This window comes from Vicugna pacos, chromosome 14, assembly GCF_048564905.1.
Source record: "Vicugna pacos chromosome 14, VicPac4, whole genome shotgun sequence".
Lineage (NCBI taxonomy): Eukaryota > Metazoa > Chordata > Mammalia > Artiodactyla > Camelidae > Vicugna > Vicugna pacos.
The window spans coordinates 61,624,487-61,640,661 of record NC_133000.1 but is presented as its reverse complement, the minus strand read 5'-3'; the positions used below and the strand labels follow the sequence as shown (position 1 = coordinate 61,640,661).

The 16,175-nt window shown below is 36.9% G+C and overlaps 1 protein-coding gene across 1 annotated transcript in view; it reads right to left on the bottom strand.

The window, feature by feature from the left end:
* Window positions 1–16,175, bottom strand: part of DNAJC3 (DnaJ heat shock protein family (Hsp40) member C3) — a 53,902-nt gene that overhangs the window by 8,212 nt on the left and 29,515 nt on the right. Inside the window, exons 5-9 of the mRNA XM_072976462.1 lie at window positions 12,962–13,114; window positions 11,259–11,440; window positions 10,675–10,794; window positions 7,937–8,042; window positions 7,732–7,852 (exon numbers count right to left, since the gene is read on the bottom strand). Of these exons, the coding sequence (XP_072832563.1) occupies window positions 7,732–7,852; window positions 7,937–8,042; window positions 10,675–10,794; window positions 11,259–11,440; window positions 12,962–13,114 (682 nt within the window). The remainder of the gene's footprint in view (window positions 1–7,731; window positions 7,853–7,936; window positions 8,043–10,674; window positions 10,795–11,258; window positions 11,441–12,961; window positions 13,115–16,175) is intronic.

The window sequence follows — 16,175 nt, the reverse complement described above, 5'->3', positions numbered from 1 at the left end:
AAAAATTAAAAAAATGACATAACCATGGCAGCCCTGAAAACTACCCTGAAAATTTCTGGAAGAGAAAAGGCAAATGAGCTCATACTAATAATGAATAAACCTAAGTAGAGAGAACCACAATCCAAATACACACTGAAAGAGGCCCTGGCGGATTTGGAAGCTATTCTTTTTGGCCACGGATTCTCAGTTTAGCAAGCAGGAGGAGCTTTAAAGCAACCATCAGGTTACTTCCTGAGGTGACCAAGGAATAGCTGGGCAGACTCCCCCCTGCCACGTGGAGCAGATGGCTGCAGCACTAACCCCAAGCAGCGCCCAAGAACCAGTCTCTAAGCAGAACAGAAGATGTGCCTGTGGAAGGCCCCGATGTGCTGCTGGGACCATGAAGAGAAGTAGAACCAAACCCACGGATACTCAAAACCTCTACAACAGACCTGAAACAGACACAGGAAAGGCAGTTCCACCCAGAATTTAAATATACCAAAGGACTCCACCTGAAAAGTTAATGTGTAACTTATGTGTAAACTCCTGCTCATTCTGGCAACTGGACAAGCACCGTAAGGAAAGTCTCCCTGTGAGCAGGCCCTACCCTCTGAAAGCCAGCATGAGCTCCCCAACGCAGGAAAATACCTGAAAGACAGATAGGCACTTGCTGCAAATGGCTCCCCTTTCCCTCCCACCCCACCAATCCATTAGCAAACCCCAAGTCAGCTTCCCTTCAAAATATATCCAGAATTTAACCACTCCTCACCATTTCCACACTCACACCGTGATGCAGGTCATCTTGAGTACACCTGAATAGCTATAACAGCTTCATAACAGATGTTCCCAGCTTCCACCGTATTCCCCTAAAAGTCTATTCTCAAAACAAGGACCTTAGAGGCTCTTTTTTTAAGAGTTCATCAGATCACCAGTATAATATGCCCCATGGAGCACCAACTGTCTCTCCCTGGATATCATACAAACAAGGTAAATGGCGGGGGGTGGGGGGCACACTTCCTTTCCAGCACAACAATTCAAGGAAATTGTACAAGGACTGCTAAAATTAGCGAGTATCAGCCATGAATCCAAGATGAGAGGAGGAAGCAAATACTGAGAAAGCTCAAAGGGGAAAGATCACAGAAAATGCCGGCAAAATATACTTTCTCTGAGTATGGGCTCACCCTGCAGCGAGGGACAGCCTGCATCCTTTACCTAGTACAAGCAGCATGAAATCTGGAGCAGACACAGTGCAGATAACGCAGAGGCCCTGCTGGGAAGGAGACAAAGAAGGAAAACACAAGCGCAAGAAGAGCAAAGAGCCCGGGCAGCACCTCCCAGGCAACGCAGTGACTGTGTGCTCTCTACAGGTGACGGGCTCACCCCAAAGTGCAAAAGATACACCCCTTTGGTGTAGCAATGGAAGTGGGCAGAGGGGCAGCAGGGGTGGCAGCAGACGGCCTCCTGGACACGGTTTGGTTCAGAGAAGCAGAGAGGGCAGGGCTATACAGAAAGGCCATTTTAGCAGGAAGCAGAATGTCTGTGGAAACAGTGAAGCAGATAGTATTGCAACTGTTAAGCACAGAAACTGCCTGTCCCTGGCCCTGCTTTACACACACATGCCCCAAAGGACTGTCACACAAATAGCCAGGGTAAGGTAATTCAAGTCATTTTAGGATGAGCAATAGCTCTTTTTATGACATAGCCTCAGTTCAAAGATACTTAAATTTTAAATTAAAACCAGGAAAAGAACACCAAAACTTATCTGAGGAACATGCATCAAAACAACATAGTCAAAGAATATATGAAAATTATGAGCAAACATTATGGCATAAACTTTTAAAACCTAATCCAATCACCTCTATTAAAGGTAATCACAAAGCAGAGTAAGAACTCAGCAAAGAGATAATGAGACAAGAAGGAGATAAAAATATTTTTCTTGAGTTCTGACTACTCATAGGAACAAATTAAAACTACCATGGAAGTGAAGATGAAATGAGAAGGAGCAGAAGGGAGAAGAAGCATATAGAGAAAAAATAAGGACTTAACAAAATGAAATGAAAATAGAGTTTAAAAAACTAGAGGAAAAAAAAGTTACAGCTATAGATGATGAGCAAAGAGAATACAGCTAATACAGCACTGAACCTTTGGAGCAGAAAACCAAACCCACAGAACAGAACAATTCAGATCAAATTTGAGAAAACTTTCCTAAAATGAAAGGTGAATCCATGTATTGAAAATAGGCCAGGGCAAAACAGCCGAGAATGGCCAACACTCAGACACATACATCCCAGTGTAATTAACACCCCTGACAGACAAGGGCTCCTTGGATGGCCAGACCAAAAACAAAACACACAGCACCAGATTCCCTATAGCAATATTCAGTGCAGAAGAGAATGGGAAAACAACTACAAGGTATTCAGAAAAAGCATGAACAAAGGACTTTTTCACAAGCAAGCCATCTTTCAAGTATGAAAGGTACAAACAGCTTTGAAAACAGAAGAAACCAGAAAATAATTTTCCCAGGAGTCCCTCAAGGAAACTGCTGTAGGATGAATTCACCAAGAGAAGGCTAGAGAAACCACAGTCAAAGAAGGGATGGTATACATTGAATATTTTAATGTAGGACTGAGACTAAAACAAATCAGGGGAATTACAGTGACAGAGTAGAGTGTATGCCCTGGCAATGCAGAAGCGATAGAGCTCACAAAAAATGGAAGAAAGCAGAGAAAAGATGAGAAAGGAAGTTCATTAATTCCCACCAATTACAACTGAAGCAATCAGAAAACATCACCCACTGATGCATCACAGGCAAACATTAGAGAGAACTTCGCTGACAAGTATTAAATGGAAGGGGAATGTGGAAGAGGAGGAGGAAACACGCAACTACTGTTCCTCGCTGTAGGAAACTCAGAGATATTGCCCAAAGAGAGAGGGCTAAGTTAGTAAATCTATAAAAACAACCAAGAAGAAAAATACAAACCTTCCTAAATCTCAAAATAGTACACAAAATAATAAAGGCTAAATAACAAAGATTTTTGGCAAAATAGAATGACAGTACTCAGACCAAACATATTTGTCATCTCAACAAAGATGAATGTGCTTTAACTCACCTACTTAAAAGAACTTCACACTAGATCATAAAGCAAAATGCAACTCTGTGCAACAGACACACCTACAACAAGGTGATTCCAAAAAGTTTAAACTAAAACTATGGTCGAAGATTCGCCCAGCAAGTGTAAATAAAGGTTTTTGGTTCATTATCTTAACATCAGATAATGAGAATTTAGGCTTAAAACATTAAACAGAGCAAAAAAAAAAAAAAGGTAGAAATCATAATGAAGACACATAATGAATATCTGTGCATTAAATGAAACAACAGCACCATTCGCAAAGAGAAATTAAAAGAGATACGAGGAGAGACGTAAAGGTGCTGGTGAAGGAAGACGACTTTCACCTCTCTGTTCACATCAGATCACGTGGACCCAAAACAAAGGAAGAAAAGGAGACCGCAGTAAGGCTGATCTGACTGGTATGCCGAACTCTGTTCCAGAAACGAGAGAGTACATCCTCTTTCAAGTTCCTGTGACTCAAGGAAAGTCAGCCATTTGAGGTCAAAAAGAAAACAGTAATAAATTTCAAAAAATGGGATTGGTAAAAACGTACTTCGATCACAAATGTTGTAACACTAGAAATTAATAATGAATCAGAAAATAAAAGAATTTTCCCACCTACACTCTGTGCATCATTTTTAAACTCGCCAACAACTCTTAAGATAAAGAATATGAAAATCAAAATTGCTAATAAAAACACTACCTTTCAGAATCTATGGAACATAGCTCAAGTGGTGCTAAGAGGGCAATTCATAGCTTTAGTGGTTCAATAAAAGTTAAAGAAGAAAATAATCATGAGATTCAAAGCTAGGGAAAAAACTGAAGGTGAATTGTAGGACAAAAACAGAAATTAATGAAACCAAAAAAAGAGCAGAACTTGTTAAGTCAAGCTTATCTCTTGACAAAAATCAATAAACATCTCTAACCTAGTCAAGAAAAGGAAGCTAGCTCAAATACAAAAAATAAGAAATAAGTGAGAAAAATCATAAAGACAGGAGAAATTAAAATAACAAGACTACTTTGCTAAATTCTGTACAAATAAATTTGACGACTCAAGAGAGTAACTCACACTAAGTCCAAAAGAGACAGAAAATCCAAGCAGAACAATTTTCAGAAAGTTGTGAAAAATCCACGTCCCAATAAAGCAGCACACTTTCCATGGAGACTCTATAACACTAAAAAAGGAAAACCTCCAAATAAGTACAAAAAACGACCCTAACAGTTTGTTATAAATAATAGTTTGGGTTAAAAATCATTTTTCCTCATAATTTTTTGAGAATATTGCAATGCTCCCTTTTGGAACTGAGGGAAAGATGGGGAGAGGAAGTCATCAGGAGAATTTACAGTCATAAATGTGTAGGCTGCTAAAAGCAGAGCTTCAAAATGTACACAGGGAAAAAAATGGACAGTATTAAAGGGAAAGGTAGGAAAGTCTGCAATTTCCACAACAAGTAATTAAAGTTCTTAACAACTCATCCATCTCAGCAAATGATGAGGAAACTAACTTTAGGTATAATCCTAACTAGAGCCAGCATTTTCCAATGAAGACCAACCTTTTCCCCTTCTCCTCCCTATATTAGGAGCCAAGGGCCCCTAGCCACAAACTTGAAAACGCAGCAGACATGAGAAATCTAACTCACTCAGAGAGAACGATCTCCTTCCTGCCTAGGGATGAGCCCTGTAGCCCCAAACCTGCCCCGCTAATGCTGCCCAGTGTGTGTGGTGTCACAGGCACTTGCCTGAAGTTCCGTTAATCTGATATTCTTTGAGGTTAAAAATGCTCTTATCAAAAGGAATAGAATTGGGAGTTCTTGATTTGCAGATACTAATATACATAAAATAGATAAACAACAAGTTTACACTGTATAGCACAAGGAACTATATTCAGTATCTTGTAGTAACTTATGGTGAAAGAGAATATGAAAACGAATACATGTATGTTCCTGTATGACTGAAGTATTATGCTGCACACCAGAAACTGACAGACTGTAAACTCACTATACTTCAATAAAAATATTTTTTTAAAAAAGGAATAGATTTGACACAATATGGTAAAATGACCATAACTCAATAAAAAAAAGTTAAAAAAAAAAGAAATAGAAATCTACCAGTGTTTTATACAAATATCTTAATTTTGGCCATTTTTCCTAAAATACAGCTGTTTGGGGGAGCATAAGAGTGCTGAAACAAGGAGGTGGTATGAACTTTGCGCACAGAACAGTTTTGTGGGAGAGGGCAGACTTAGTGTCACTGGTAGAGTCCTAGGATAAGCAAAAAGGCACAAGACTCTGGACTTCATGGGATATCAAAGACAAAATACACCAATTTCAAATTTTTGCCCAGGCTGGCCCTTCATCCAGAAAAAGCTGTGGTGTCTCCTGTTTTCAGAATTCTGGATACTATTGGCAATACTAAAATAATAGCTGCATCAAATGGAGTTAATACAGCAGCCACAGTTCAGACCTAGAAGCCAGCTATCGCATTAAGTATTGTTCGTACAGAAAAGTCAATGCTAGTTCCAAACAACTATCCTGAAAATGAATATAATGGAAACCATTTACTAGGAGCACTATACTGAGCATCACCTTCCTTAACTGTCACACAATTCTGAGATATACACTATTCCCATTCCTGTCTTACAGGTAAGGAAAGTAGAACATAACAGGCCAAGCTACTTGACTGAAACCACACAGCAAAGATAAACAGCAAACTTCAAAGGTATAGAAATGGCCAACAAGCACATGGAAAGATGCTCATCGCTAATCATTAGAAAAATGCAAACCAGAACCACCAGATATCACTTCACATCCATTAGGATGTGTATTATCAAAAATGGAAAACAGTAAGCGTTGATGACATGCAGGAATTGGAACCCTTGCAACACTGCTGGTGGGAGTGTGAAACGGTGCAACCACTATGGAAAGCAATATGGTAGTTCCTCAAAAGATTAAAAATAGAATTATTTTATGATCCAGCAATTCACTTCTGGGTATACATCTAGAAGAACTGGAAGAGGGGGGTTTGAAGAGGCATTTGTACAGTCAGGTTCTAGTGAGTGGAATCCCCTAATATCTTTCTGATAATCCTATCATAAGCCCAAAATTAATAAATCTCCATGTTCCTCTATTCACTAACCTAAACCTGTTTCTCTTCATTCATTACATATCTACCATCATTTTAAATTGCTGATTGAAAAAAAGGTAAAAATCAGCAAACAGAACATAGAAAGCCTTCATATATTTGGCAGCCCACAAGATTAAATCTTTTTTTTGAAACAGCTAAGCTATTTATTTTCTTCTGCAGCATCACTAATTTCAGTTAGAGCTGAGGGTTTTCATACAGATGAAAAAAGTATGTGAAGAAGTGTTCCAATAACGAACTGGAACACAAAATCCTAGAGTATAGCCACACGGTAGCTCAAAAATGAAGGAACACATGTGCTAAAGGGATCTTCTGTGTAGACCACCTGCCTTGTTGACACATTCTTACGAATCTTAAAACTTACCATTTTGATCACATACGTTTCAAGCCTCAACCAGATTTCAAAGACTATACTACAAAAATGTCCCACAAATAGTGTAACTAAAGTCATCACTCCCAGGGAACTACTTAGAAACAAGGTTCTTCTCAAGTTGAAGAAAGCAGGAAAAAAGTAAACGATCAGTTTGCCTTGAAAATGAGTACTATAAACCTTTTTTCATTTGTAAGTGTAGTTATTTCTTAGTATAGGTTGTATCATTGCTGTGATGCATTCTTACTACGTTTAAAATAACAGCTGCACCCTTCATTAAATAAATAGGCGGCAATTAATTGGGGGGAAAAAAACAGGACCACAAACCAAGTTTCACCAAAAAAAAAAAAAAAAACATTGTTTTCAGTTTAAAATGCTTCACCTGATTTGAAACAAAAACTTTTCAATAAGGGCCATAAGGCTCTCATTTAAATATTCACAGCATATTGTCACATGAAAAAAGCCACAAAACAATATATATGTAATGATTCTATACAGTCACTGTATTTGTATTAGTTACCTTTCAAATATAAGGCACTGTCTTTACCCAAGGTCCTTACAACATCTAGCAGGAAACTCGGCTACCTCAACTTGAACCAAGTAGGATAAAGCAGCCATCCTAACATTTACTAAGCCGCTTAGGCGTCACAGAGGCTCATTTTATATTTAGACATATATGTCACGTATTTATCTGCTGTATATATAATATGTATACTGCTACATGGATAGAATATGTATTTCATACACACTCACACATATATACATATGCATGGGCAAAAGTCTGAAAGATAAAAATCCAAAATGAGCGGTGATTACCCTTGGATGATATGAGATCTACAGTAAGTCTTCTGTTTTGTTATTCATCTTCTCTAACTTGTCTACAAAGGAAGCTAAAACTTTTATTATTTATATTCCACTCTATTGGCTTCAACAGCAGAACTCTGTCCTCATATGGTATACTTTTCATGTTTCACTAACAAAGAATGAGTTTCAGGTTCTCTGCCATTTTCCTAAAATTGCCAACATTTCCAGATATTCTGGTAAACTTGTTCTAAACAAAAGGACGTTAAACATATGCTAACTGCACACATAACTTTTAGACATCATAAGTCAAATTCCATAAAGATTTACCTTCATCATACATTTCTTCTATTAAATAGGCCTCTGCTCGATCTTTCAGAGCATTCACATTGTCAGGCTCCATCTGTAAAACTTCCGAACACACTCGAATAGCTTCAACAGGCTTCTCGTCCTAAAAGTAAATGTGAGAAAAGGATTTACGGTTGTTATTCCGTAAGTCAAGTTCTTACAGTTCTGGGAATAAGTCAACTGTTACCTTAGAAAAGCAGTGGCAAATCCTTTCTTTTGAACGAACTGTATATTCAGAAACACTTGGCTCCATATTCATGACAGATTCATATTTGCTGGTCGCATCTGTATACCTGTGAAATGAGCAAATCATGATGAGTAAAATGAAATTCTATTTCCAGAGCGAGAGAAAGGACCCTCTACTTTTCACTATATGTTGCTTAATCAATTGACCTGAATGAGCACATGCCTTCAAAGACTGCTTCTACCTTTTTAACCTAGAGTAGCAAGAAAGGTTCTCTCTGCACTTAAGAGTTAGGAGATATAACACATGACCACAGTAAATGCATACAGATAAATCAAAACACACCTGTGAGTACAATCAAATCAAATGATGGATTTCTTTACAGAAAAATGTTCATAATTTTGAAACTGAGGAAAACACCTTGTTAAAGTCTGACTACACAAAGCACTTTCAGCAAAACAGAGCAGGCTTTATTTACTCCACACTTTCATAAAGTAACAGTCCACTAATTGATATTTTATATGAAAAATAATCAATATTCACAACTAAGTACAATGTAATTCCTTGCAGAAGAAACCTGCTTAAATTCCCAACTTTATCAGCTTTCTAAGAATAATAAAAGCTACTTCAGCATTTTTGTAAACTGGTGAAAAGTACTAGTCATGTTTTGTACTGTCGCTGCCATTTCAGTAACAGCAAACTAAAAGACACATTTACATGCCCTTGTAGCATATTAGTCCCAAAGTGCTGTAATCTTCACATTTAAATGCTGATGTATTAAAATACAGATTTAAATACAACACTTAAAACAAAAGCTAGCCATCAATGTCAAACTCCTAGCTGGGATATTGCTCTGTAGTTTTCCAAGATGATAAAATTGTAAGAAACTGCACAGAGTATGTGAGACCACGCTTTATTTCTTAAAACTACATGTGAAACTACAATTAGTTAGAAATTAAAAGTTCAATTAGAAAATACTGTGCTTCACTTTAAAAAAAAAAGTTAGCTTCTGGGAAGGTAATGTACTTTCCCCAATTCCTCTAGCTAGACACCTGTGTAAATACCCTAGACACTATATGTAATTTTTTAATATGAAAAAACTCAGAAGGGTGGAGATAAGAAAATTATGGTCCCATCCCCACCAACATCAGATCAGCAGGTCAAATGGAAAGCCTAGATTTCTTCCCTGGTGAGCCTGTAATGAGGTGTGTTCATACCCCTACCGAAGTGGTGTCCGAGAAGGCTAAGTTGGGAGCCAAAACTTTCATCCATGGCCAGAATTAAGTCCCCAAAACTCTCACCTACACCAAGCAGTAGCAAGAATCCCACACACTTTGAGCAGCAATGGAGACCAAGAGGGAAACTTCTACCTCCATCTAGCAGTGACTCGGCGGTGCCCACTCTCCAGCCCCTCTCCCTCATTTTGCTGGAACAATGTCAGAAAAAAAGCCACTCAAAACAGAAGATTTAAACAAAAGCAGAATCTGATAAAATGAAAATGTCTAGGTTTCAATTAAAAACCACTCATGGCAGGGAGGGGCAGGAGGAAACACTCATCACGGGAAGAAACAGAAAGATCTCAAATCAACATCAAGAGGACAGAGATGTTAGAATTATCTGACAAAGATTTTAAAGCAGCCATGAAAAACCCAGCAATAACAAACATGCTTAAAGCAAATAAAAGAACAGAATGCCTCAGCAAACAAATGGAAAGTCTCAGCAAACAAATAGAAGATTTAAAAATTCCAAATAAAATTTTTAGAACTGAAAAATATAAAAACCGAAATAAATAGCTCACTGAATGTGTTCAACAGCAGACTGTAGGGGACAGAGAAAACAGTGAATTGGAACAACAGAAATTATCAAACCCGAACAACAGAGAGAGAACAAATGGGGGGGACCCTGAACCTCAGGGACTGTGGGGCTATAACAAAAAATCTAATATTTACGTTAATCAGAGTCTAAAAAGGAAAACAGCAAGAGGGCATGGCTAAAAAAGTATTCCAAGAAATAGTGGCTGGAAACTTCCCAAATTTGACAAGAGACATAAATGTACATATTCTAAAAGCTAAGAATACTCCAAATAGGGTAACACAAAGAAATCCATGCTGAGATATATCATAATTAAACTTCTGAAAACAAAGGGCAAAGTAGCGATCTAAAAAGCAGTCAGAGGAAAATGACACCTTATCTTGAGGACAAAAACAATTAGAATGAAAACAGATTTGTCATCAGGAACCGCAGAAGCCAGAGAGAGGTGGCACAATATTTTTCAGGTGCTGTAACAAAAAAACTCTTAACCCAGAATCCCATACCAAGGGAAAACTTCTGCATTCACTGTATACATCGCTATCACTCTAGACATCACACTACCTTTCAATAATCAATTTATACGCCTATCTCCCACACTAAACTATAAGCTTCTTAAGTCTAAAAACTACAGTCATACTCATTTCTGCACCCCCAGTACATAGTCAGTGCCTGATACAAGAGAAATTCAACAAATATTTGGTGAAATATAAATAAATCTGTTGGTAAGAATACTATGCAGTTATCAGTACTGATATTCCGCTTTATTCAGTAAATGTACAATTGTGGCAGTTTTGCTGAGGCCCAGTGCCCTCTAAGGTCCTCTACCCTCGACGGCGAGGAACAAAAGAGCAAGCAGCTCAGTTGTGCTGTCGTGCCCACCAGCAGACACGTAAGGGGAGGTGAGGTCGTCTGGACAAGCATGTTCTTACCTGCCATCTCTGATGAGCTCTTCAGCTGACTCAATCAGCTTATTGAGTTTCTTTACTTGTTTATAGTGTGCAAAACATCTTTTATGATCCTGGTCAAGTTTAAGACATTCACGAACTTCACTGTTCACATATTTAAAAAAAAGGAAAATACTCCAAGTCAAAATAATCAATAAGTAGTTATTCATACTAAATAGAGAAATCACAACTAAAGGTATTTTTTTGCCTGTAACAATTACACAACACATACTGACTTAATAATTTACCATATACTTTAATATATGGCATTGTATTATACACACACATTAATTCAAATTCAAATGACTTAAGTAGAGATATATATATTAAACACTGTATTTTACTTCTTTAACTATAATAGCCCTGTTACTTATTTTAATAAGCATACTTCATGAAAATAAACTATATGGAAGCAGAATAACTTAGAGGTAACACAAAATTATAGATATACAAAAGAAGCCTTAACCATAATTTTATTAATTTAAAATTAAAATTAAAAAGAAAATGGGAGTATTATTCTACTGCCAGCAATAAAAAAATGATGACATGTGTATGTCACCAGAACTGACCTGAGGGACAGTTCATGGTCTCCTAGTTGATAATACAGTGTGCTGATTTTATAAAATGCCTCAGTATTATCATTCTTCAATTTCGATGCAGCCTTTAAGTCACTTATCGCTTTCCTAGGTTCCCCTTCTTTAATAAAACATTCAGCTCGAAGTTCCCGTAGTTCTGCATCCCAAACACAAACCTTGAGAAACAAAAGAACTAGACTTAAAGAAATAGTAAATTATGCACATTTGTACTTCACCCCACATTTTATCTACATATGTATCAACATAAAACATCCTCAATTAATATATGAATTCTACACTGTAATTCATTTTTTAAAGTCCGATACAAAAAAAAAATCTAATACAATTTAGATGTGACAAAATAATTTCTCCAAGGAAATCTTAAATAAATTCCCATGGGGTAAGGGATGTATATACTAACAAGGCCCTTTTCCTGCCCTCTTCAATTATGTAATTCTAAAACTTTGAAAATAAGAAAACATGGCATTTACTATCAGAAGGTGTTTCCCAGTGAAGCATATTTGATTTTGAAGAGAATATCCTCTAACCAGATTTTTGTATTTAATCAACAATTCTAATTTCTAGTTTCAAAAAATAAAATCCAGGCTCTAAATTCACAAAATATTTTTATTCTACTAATAACTGAATGAAATGCTTTTGTAAAATGTCACCTCCTTGAATTTAAATCTTTATATCACAAAGATAAAGAGAAAAACAATGTGAGAAGGCTGAGGCTTCGCCATTTGTATTTTATCAAAAAGTTGACAACGTTTAGTAAACCACTAGTATTCTTCAAAATATAAACCCAAAAGCTCACTAACAACACCTGTATAATTATCTTTACATATTTCTTAGAGCTGTTCTAAAGTCAAGTGAACGTTTCACATACAGTAAGAAATCAAAATCAACACTGTACATAAATTAAATACCATGGACAACAAGCTAGGTCAAGATGGACAGTCTATTGGAAGGTAAAAATTATAACTTTATATTTCCTTAATAAAGCATTAATGAAATAATTGATTGAACCATGAATTCCTCGACCACCTCACACAATTTCTTCTCTAAAACTATCAAAAAGTGGCCATTCTACATACATCACAAGTTTATTGCCAGCATTAAATGAAACTACAAAAGCGCTGTGAAAAATGATAAATATGAATTATGACTGCCCTCACTTGAATACTTTATTAGACTTCCTTCTGAAATCATTATGTCCTTTGTCATTAAGTCCTTGCAGAGGCAGACTTAGATTTGCCTCTCTAGAACCCTCTGGACCCTATCAACTCTTCATCTGCCTTCTTCCCTAGAAACTTCTCACTGTAAGTATTCCTCTTTCCTCCCAAACCTTACCGTTTCTTCAATGAACTCTTTCATCTTTTACCCCATTATCTAACCTCTAGAGTTTTCTTCCCCTCGAAAGATGCAAAATCAAACAAACAGCAAAGTAGGCAATGTATAAAAATACATAACTACTACACGACAGCACCTTCAGTACATTTACTGAAATTTTCGGTCCCAAATTTTGTTCCACATAAACACCACCTTTCAGTTAAGAGCGGAAAGCTCAAGGGTCAGTCTGATTTCATGCCATCTAGGTTTTTTGTGGTATGCAACACGTCAAAGAGTATGAACCTGCCTTACAGTAAAAAGCAGTTAAGCTTAGGCTTGTCAGCTGCAGTATCTAAGACACTTACCTCTAAAATCTTATCAAGGAAGATTATAGCAGCAGGATAATCTGAGCTTGCAAAAGCATCCAGTGCTTGTGAACGCAAACGCTGCATCTCATCCGATTTCAGAAGCTGGGACTGGGCTTCCTTTTCTTCATTTTCACTTGGATTTGATTTGAGCTGTAACAATAAAAGAAATTAAACAAGGTTTTTCATCTCTTGAGTCTAACAACCATAATATATCCAACAATCTGACCCTTACAAGTACTTTCATTCGTTGGGGGAAAAGGGCAGAGAGACACTGCACAACTGGCTTCTCCAATGACTTGCCCCCTGGTGCAGATCACCATGGGAAGCAGCAGCAGAGGCATCTTTTTTTCTCTTTTGAAGGACAGTCTTTATTCCCACCAACGTGGTCCACAAGAACGAGCAATTGAGCTAGAGTCAAAAGACCTGGGTTGCCAAAACTTCCCAGGAAGCAAACATATTCAGGAATATAAAAAGGTAGAGAAGAATTAAGTAAGGAAAGCACCTTCCTCACGTATATCTCTGCAGAACAGCTTGAGTTTTCTGTGTTTTGCTTTCTAGTTATTATTTCTTAAGTATTTTTAAGTATAAAATAATTTTACCAAAATAATGAAAAGTATAAGGAATCTGAATAAAAAAAGATTTGATACCAGAGGGGTTAAGGTCTAATAAGAAAGGAAGACCTTAAAGGGAAAAGTAAGAGAGTAATAGCTTATTAACAGGCTTATGTGGTGGTTTTAGGAGGTTTATATATTGTCTCTTTTTTCAACAAGGAGTTACCAGCTCCATTCCACACTCTAGAGGAGAAGCAATGTGATATAACAAAAATACATGTCTAAGTCTCAAGTAGCTCATTCTATAAAGTAAGAATATTAAGTTATAGGAAGGCATTATTTAACTGGCAGCATTATTTCTTTTAAGAGCACATTGATGTTTCTTACAGTCGATGGCTCCTTATATTTTGTGAATTATGGTATATGATCCAGTATTATACCTGATTCAAAGAAAACCAGAACAATTACTGAGGCATAGCACATTAAATTATAACCAAAATTTTTTTTAATTTTCATAATTTCTGATTCAATTATCTTGAGGCAATATAATCATCCTTTCTGCATTATACAATTAAAGTTAAAAAAAAATGCCTAAAGTTATGTCGATATATAGTGGATTTATGTTAGTTTGACTTGTTTTTAATTAACACAATCTACAAGCTACCAATGGAGAGTTTATTTATTAAATCTTACCAAAGGTTTATACCTTTGATTTAAAAATCCAATTGCAACTGGAACTGATATTTACCTAATATATGGTTCTTCACCACAATCAAAACACACATTGCTAGCTCTGTCAGAATAAAACACGTAGAAATGTAAACATTTAAATTGATCATTACCTTCATTATATTTGGATTTTATGGAACACTGCCTAAGTCTAAATATTTTTTCACTTAAACCCAAAGCATGGATAGCAAAAATAAAATAAAGATAAGCAAAGACAAGTAAAATGCTGAATATCAACAAAAGACAAGTTTAAACTGTATATTTACTGTATGTTAGATTTTGGAATTAAAAAGGAAGAACTCAAAGATTACAAATTATTAAATGAGTTGCTAAAAATCAGTGAGTTTTTATAAGTATAGGAGAGCCGTATTTTTCTCTACCCTTCCTTCTCCCCTAAATAATTTCTCTCTGGCTCCTTCTCAGGGAATAGAATGGACATGAATCAATTTGAACAATCCAGAAACCTGGGCATCATACTTAATTCTTCCTCCTCCCTTAACCACAATCACTGCATCTTTCTTTAACCTCCTAAATGTCCACCTATATCTCTTAATCCCTACCTACTCTAGCCTCATCTTTGGCCTCCGTAAGGTCACTCTTAGATTACTTACTGCAACAGCTCTATTACCAGACCACTGCTTCCACCCTTGTCTTCCTCCAGCCCATTCTCCAGAGCAGCCTGGATTTTACCAAAGTGAAAATCTGGTCATGACATTCAATATAAACCTCCCACGGCTATGAAGAATCAGCCCCTGGCACCGCATGTGTCCTTCCTGCAAAGAGACCCCGCTTCCCTGTCCAACATTCTCATATCCCGGCTCAATTTTACCAGAGACATCATCTTCCTAAATGAGAGGCTCTTTCCTTCCTCCCGCTTTTGCACAGGCTGCTCACCTTCCACCTGGATGGTCCTCCCACTTACCTTGCTAACACAGATTCACTCTCAATATTCAGAACTCAAGCACTTTCCCTCCTTTAGGAAAGCCCTTCTTGACTCCAGATCCCCAAATCCCAGCTAAGTTAGGTGACCCTTCTGTATGTTCCCACAGGGCTCAATCATAGCACTGATCATATGGCATCATACTTGCCTGATTAGTTCTGTCCCTGGTATAATCAGTCCAAAGGCAGAGACTAGTTTTCTTTGTCAGCAATCCTCTAACACCCACCACTCTGCCTCACAAATAATATGCACTGAAATGCTCGCTGAACTGACAAATGACCGTAGGCACTGGTTACAGCTGGAGTCATTGATAGCTTGAAGACAAACCAAACCAATAGATCTCGTGTAGGACTAGGCCAACCAGCATGGACCTGGGGTGACACTTGTTTACAGGAGACCTACTGGCAGCAGAGTAACCTGTATACTTAAAGTACGAGACCCTCATGTAGGCCAGGAAGGGATTAAGCATATTCAAACCTCTGTTTCAGTGTGTAAAATTTGTAAGTGAATGTATCTACCTCACTGTTTACAGGACTTTTATCAGTAAGATGAAAATCTTTGATATAATTTATAGGTAAATTACAGGAAAATGCTCTTAAAAGCTATAAAAAGCTTATTTAAGGGAATATACAGAAAAAGCAGATATCATGTGTATTCACAAATCACAAAAATTAAAATATAAGAATTCTTTAATTGGTGATTAGTTCTTAGAGATGACATCTAAAGTACGATCCATAGAAGATAAAAGAAAATTGATAAATTGGACTTCATCAAAATTTAAAACTTCTGCTCTGTGAAAGACCCTGCGAAGAGGATGAAAAGACCAGCTGCAGACTTAGAGAAAATATTTACAATCACGTATGTGATAAAAAAGCATATGAAAAGATCATTAGCCATTAGGGAAATGTAAATTAAAATAACAATGAGTTATTGCTACACACCTATCACAATGGTTAAAATAAGAAATAGTGACAATTCCAAATGCTGACAA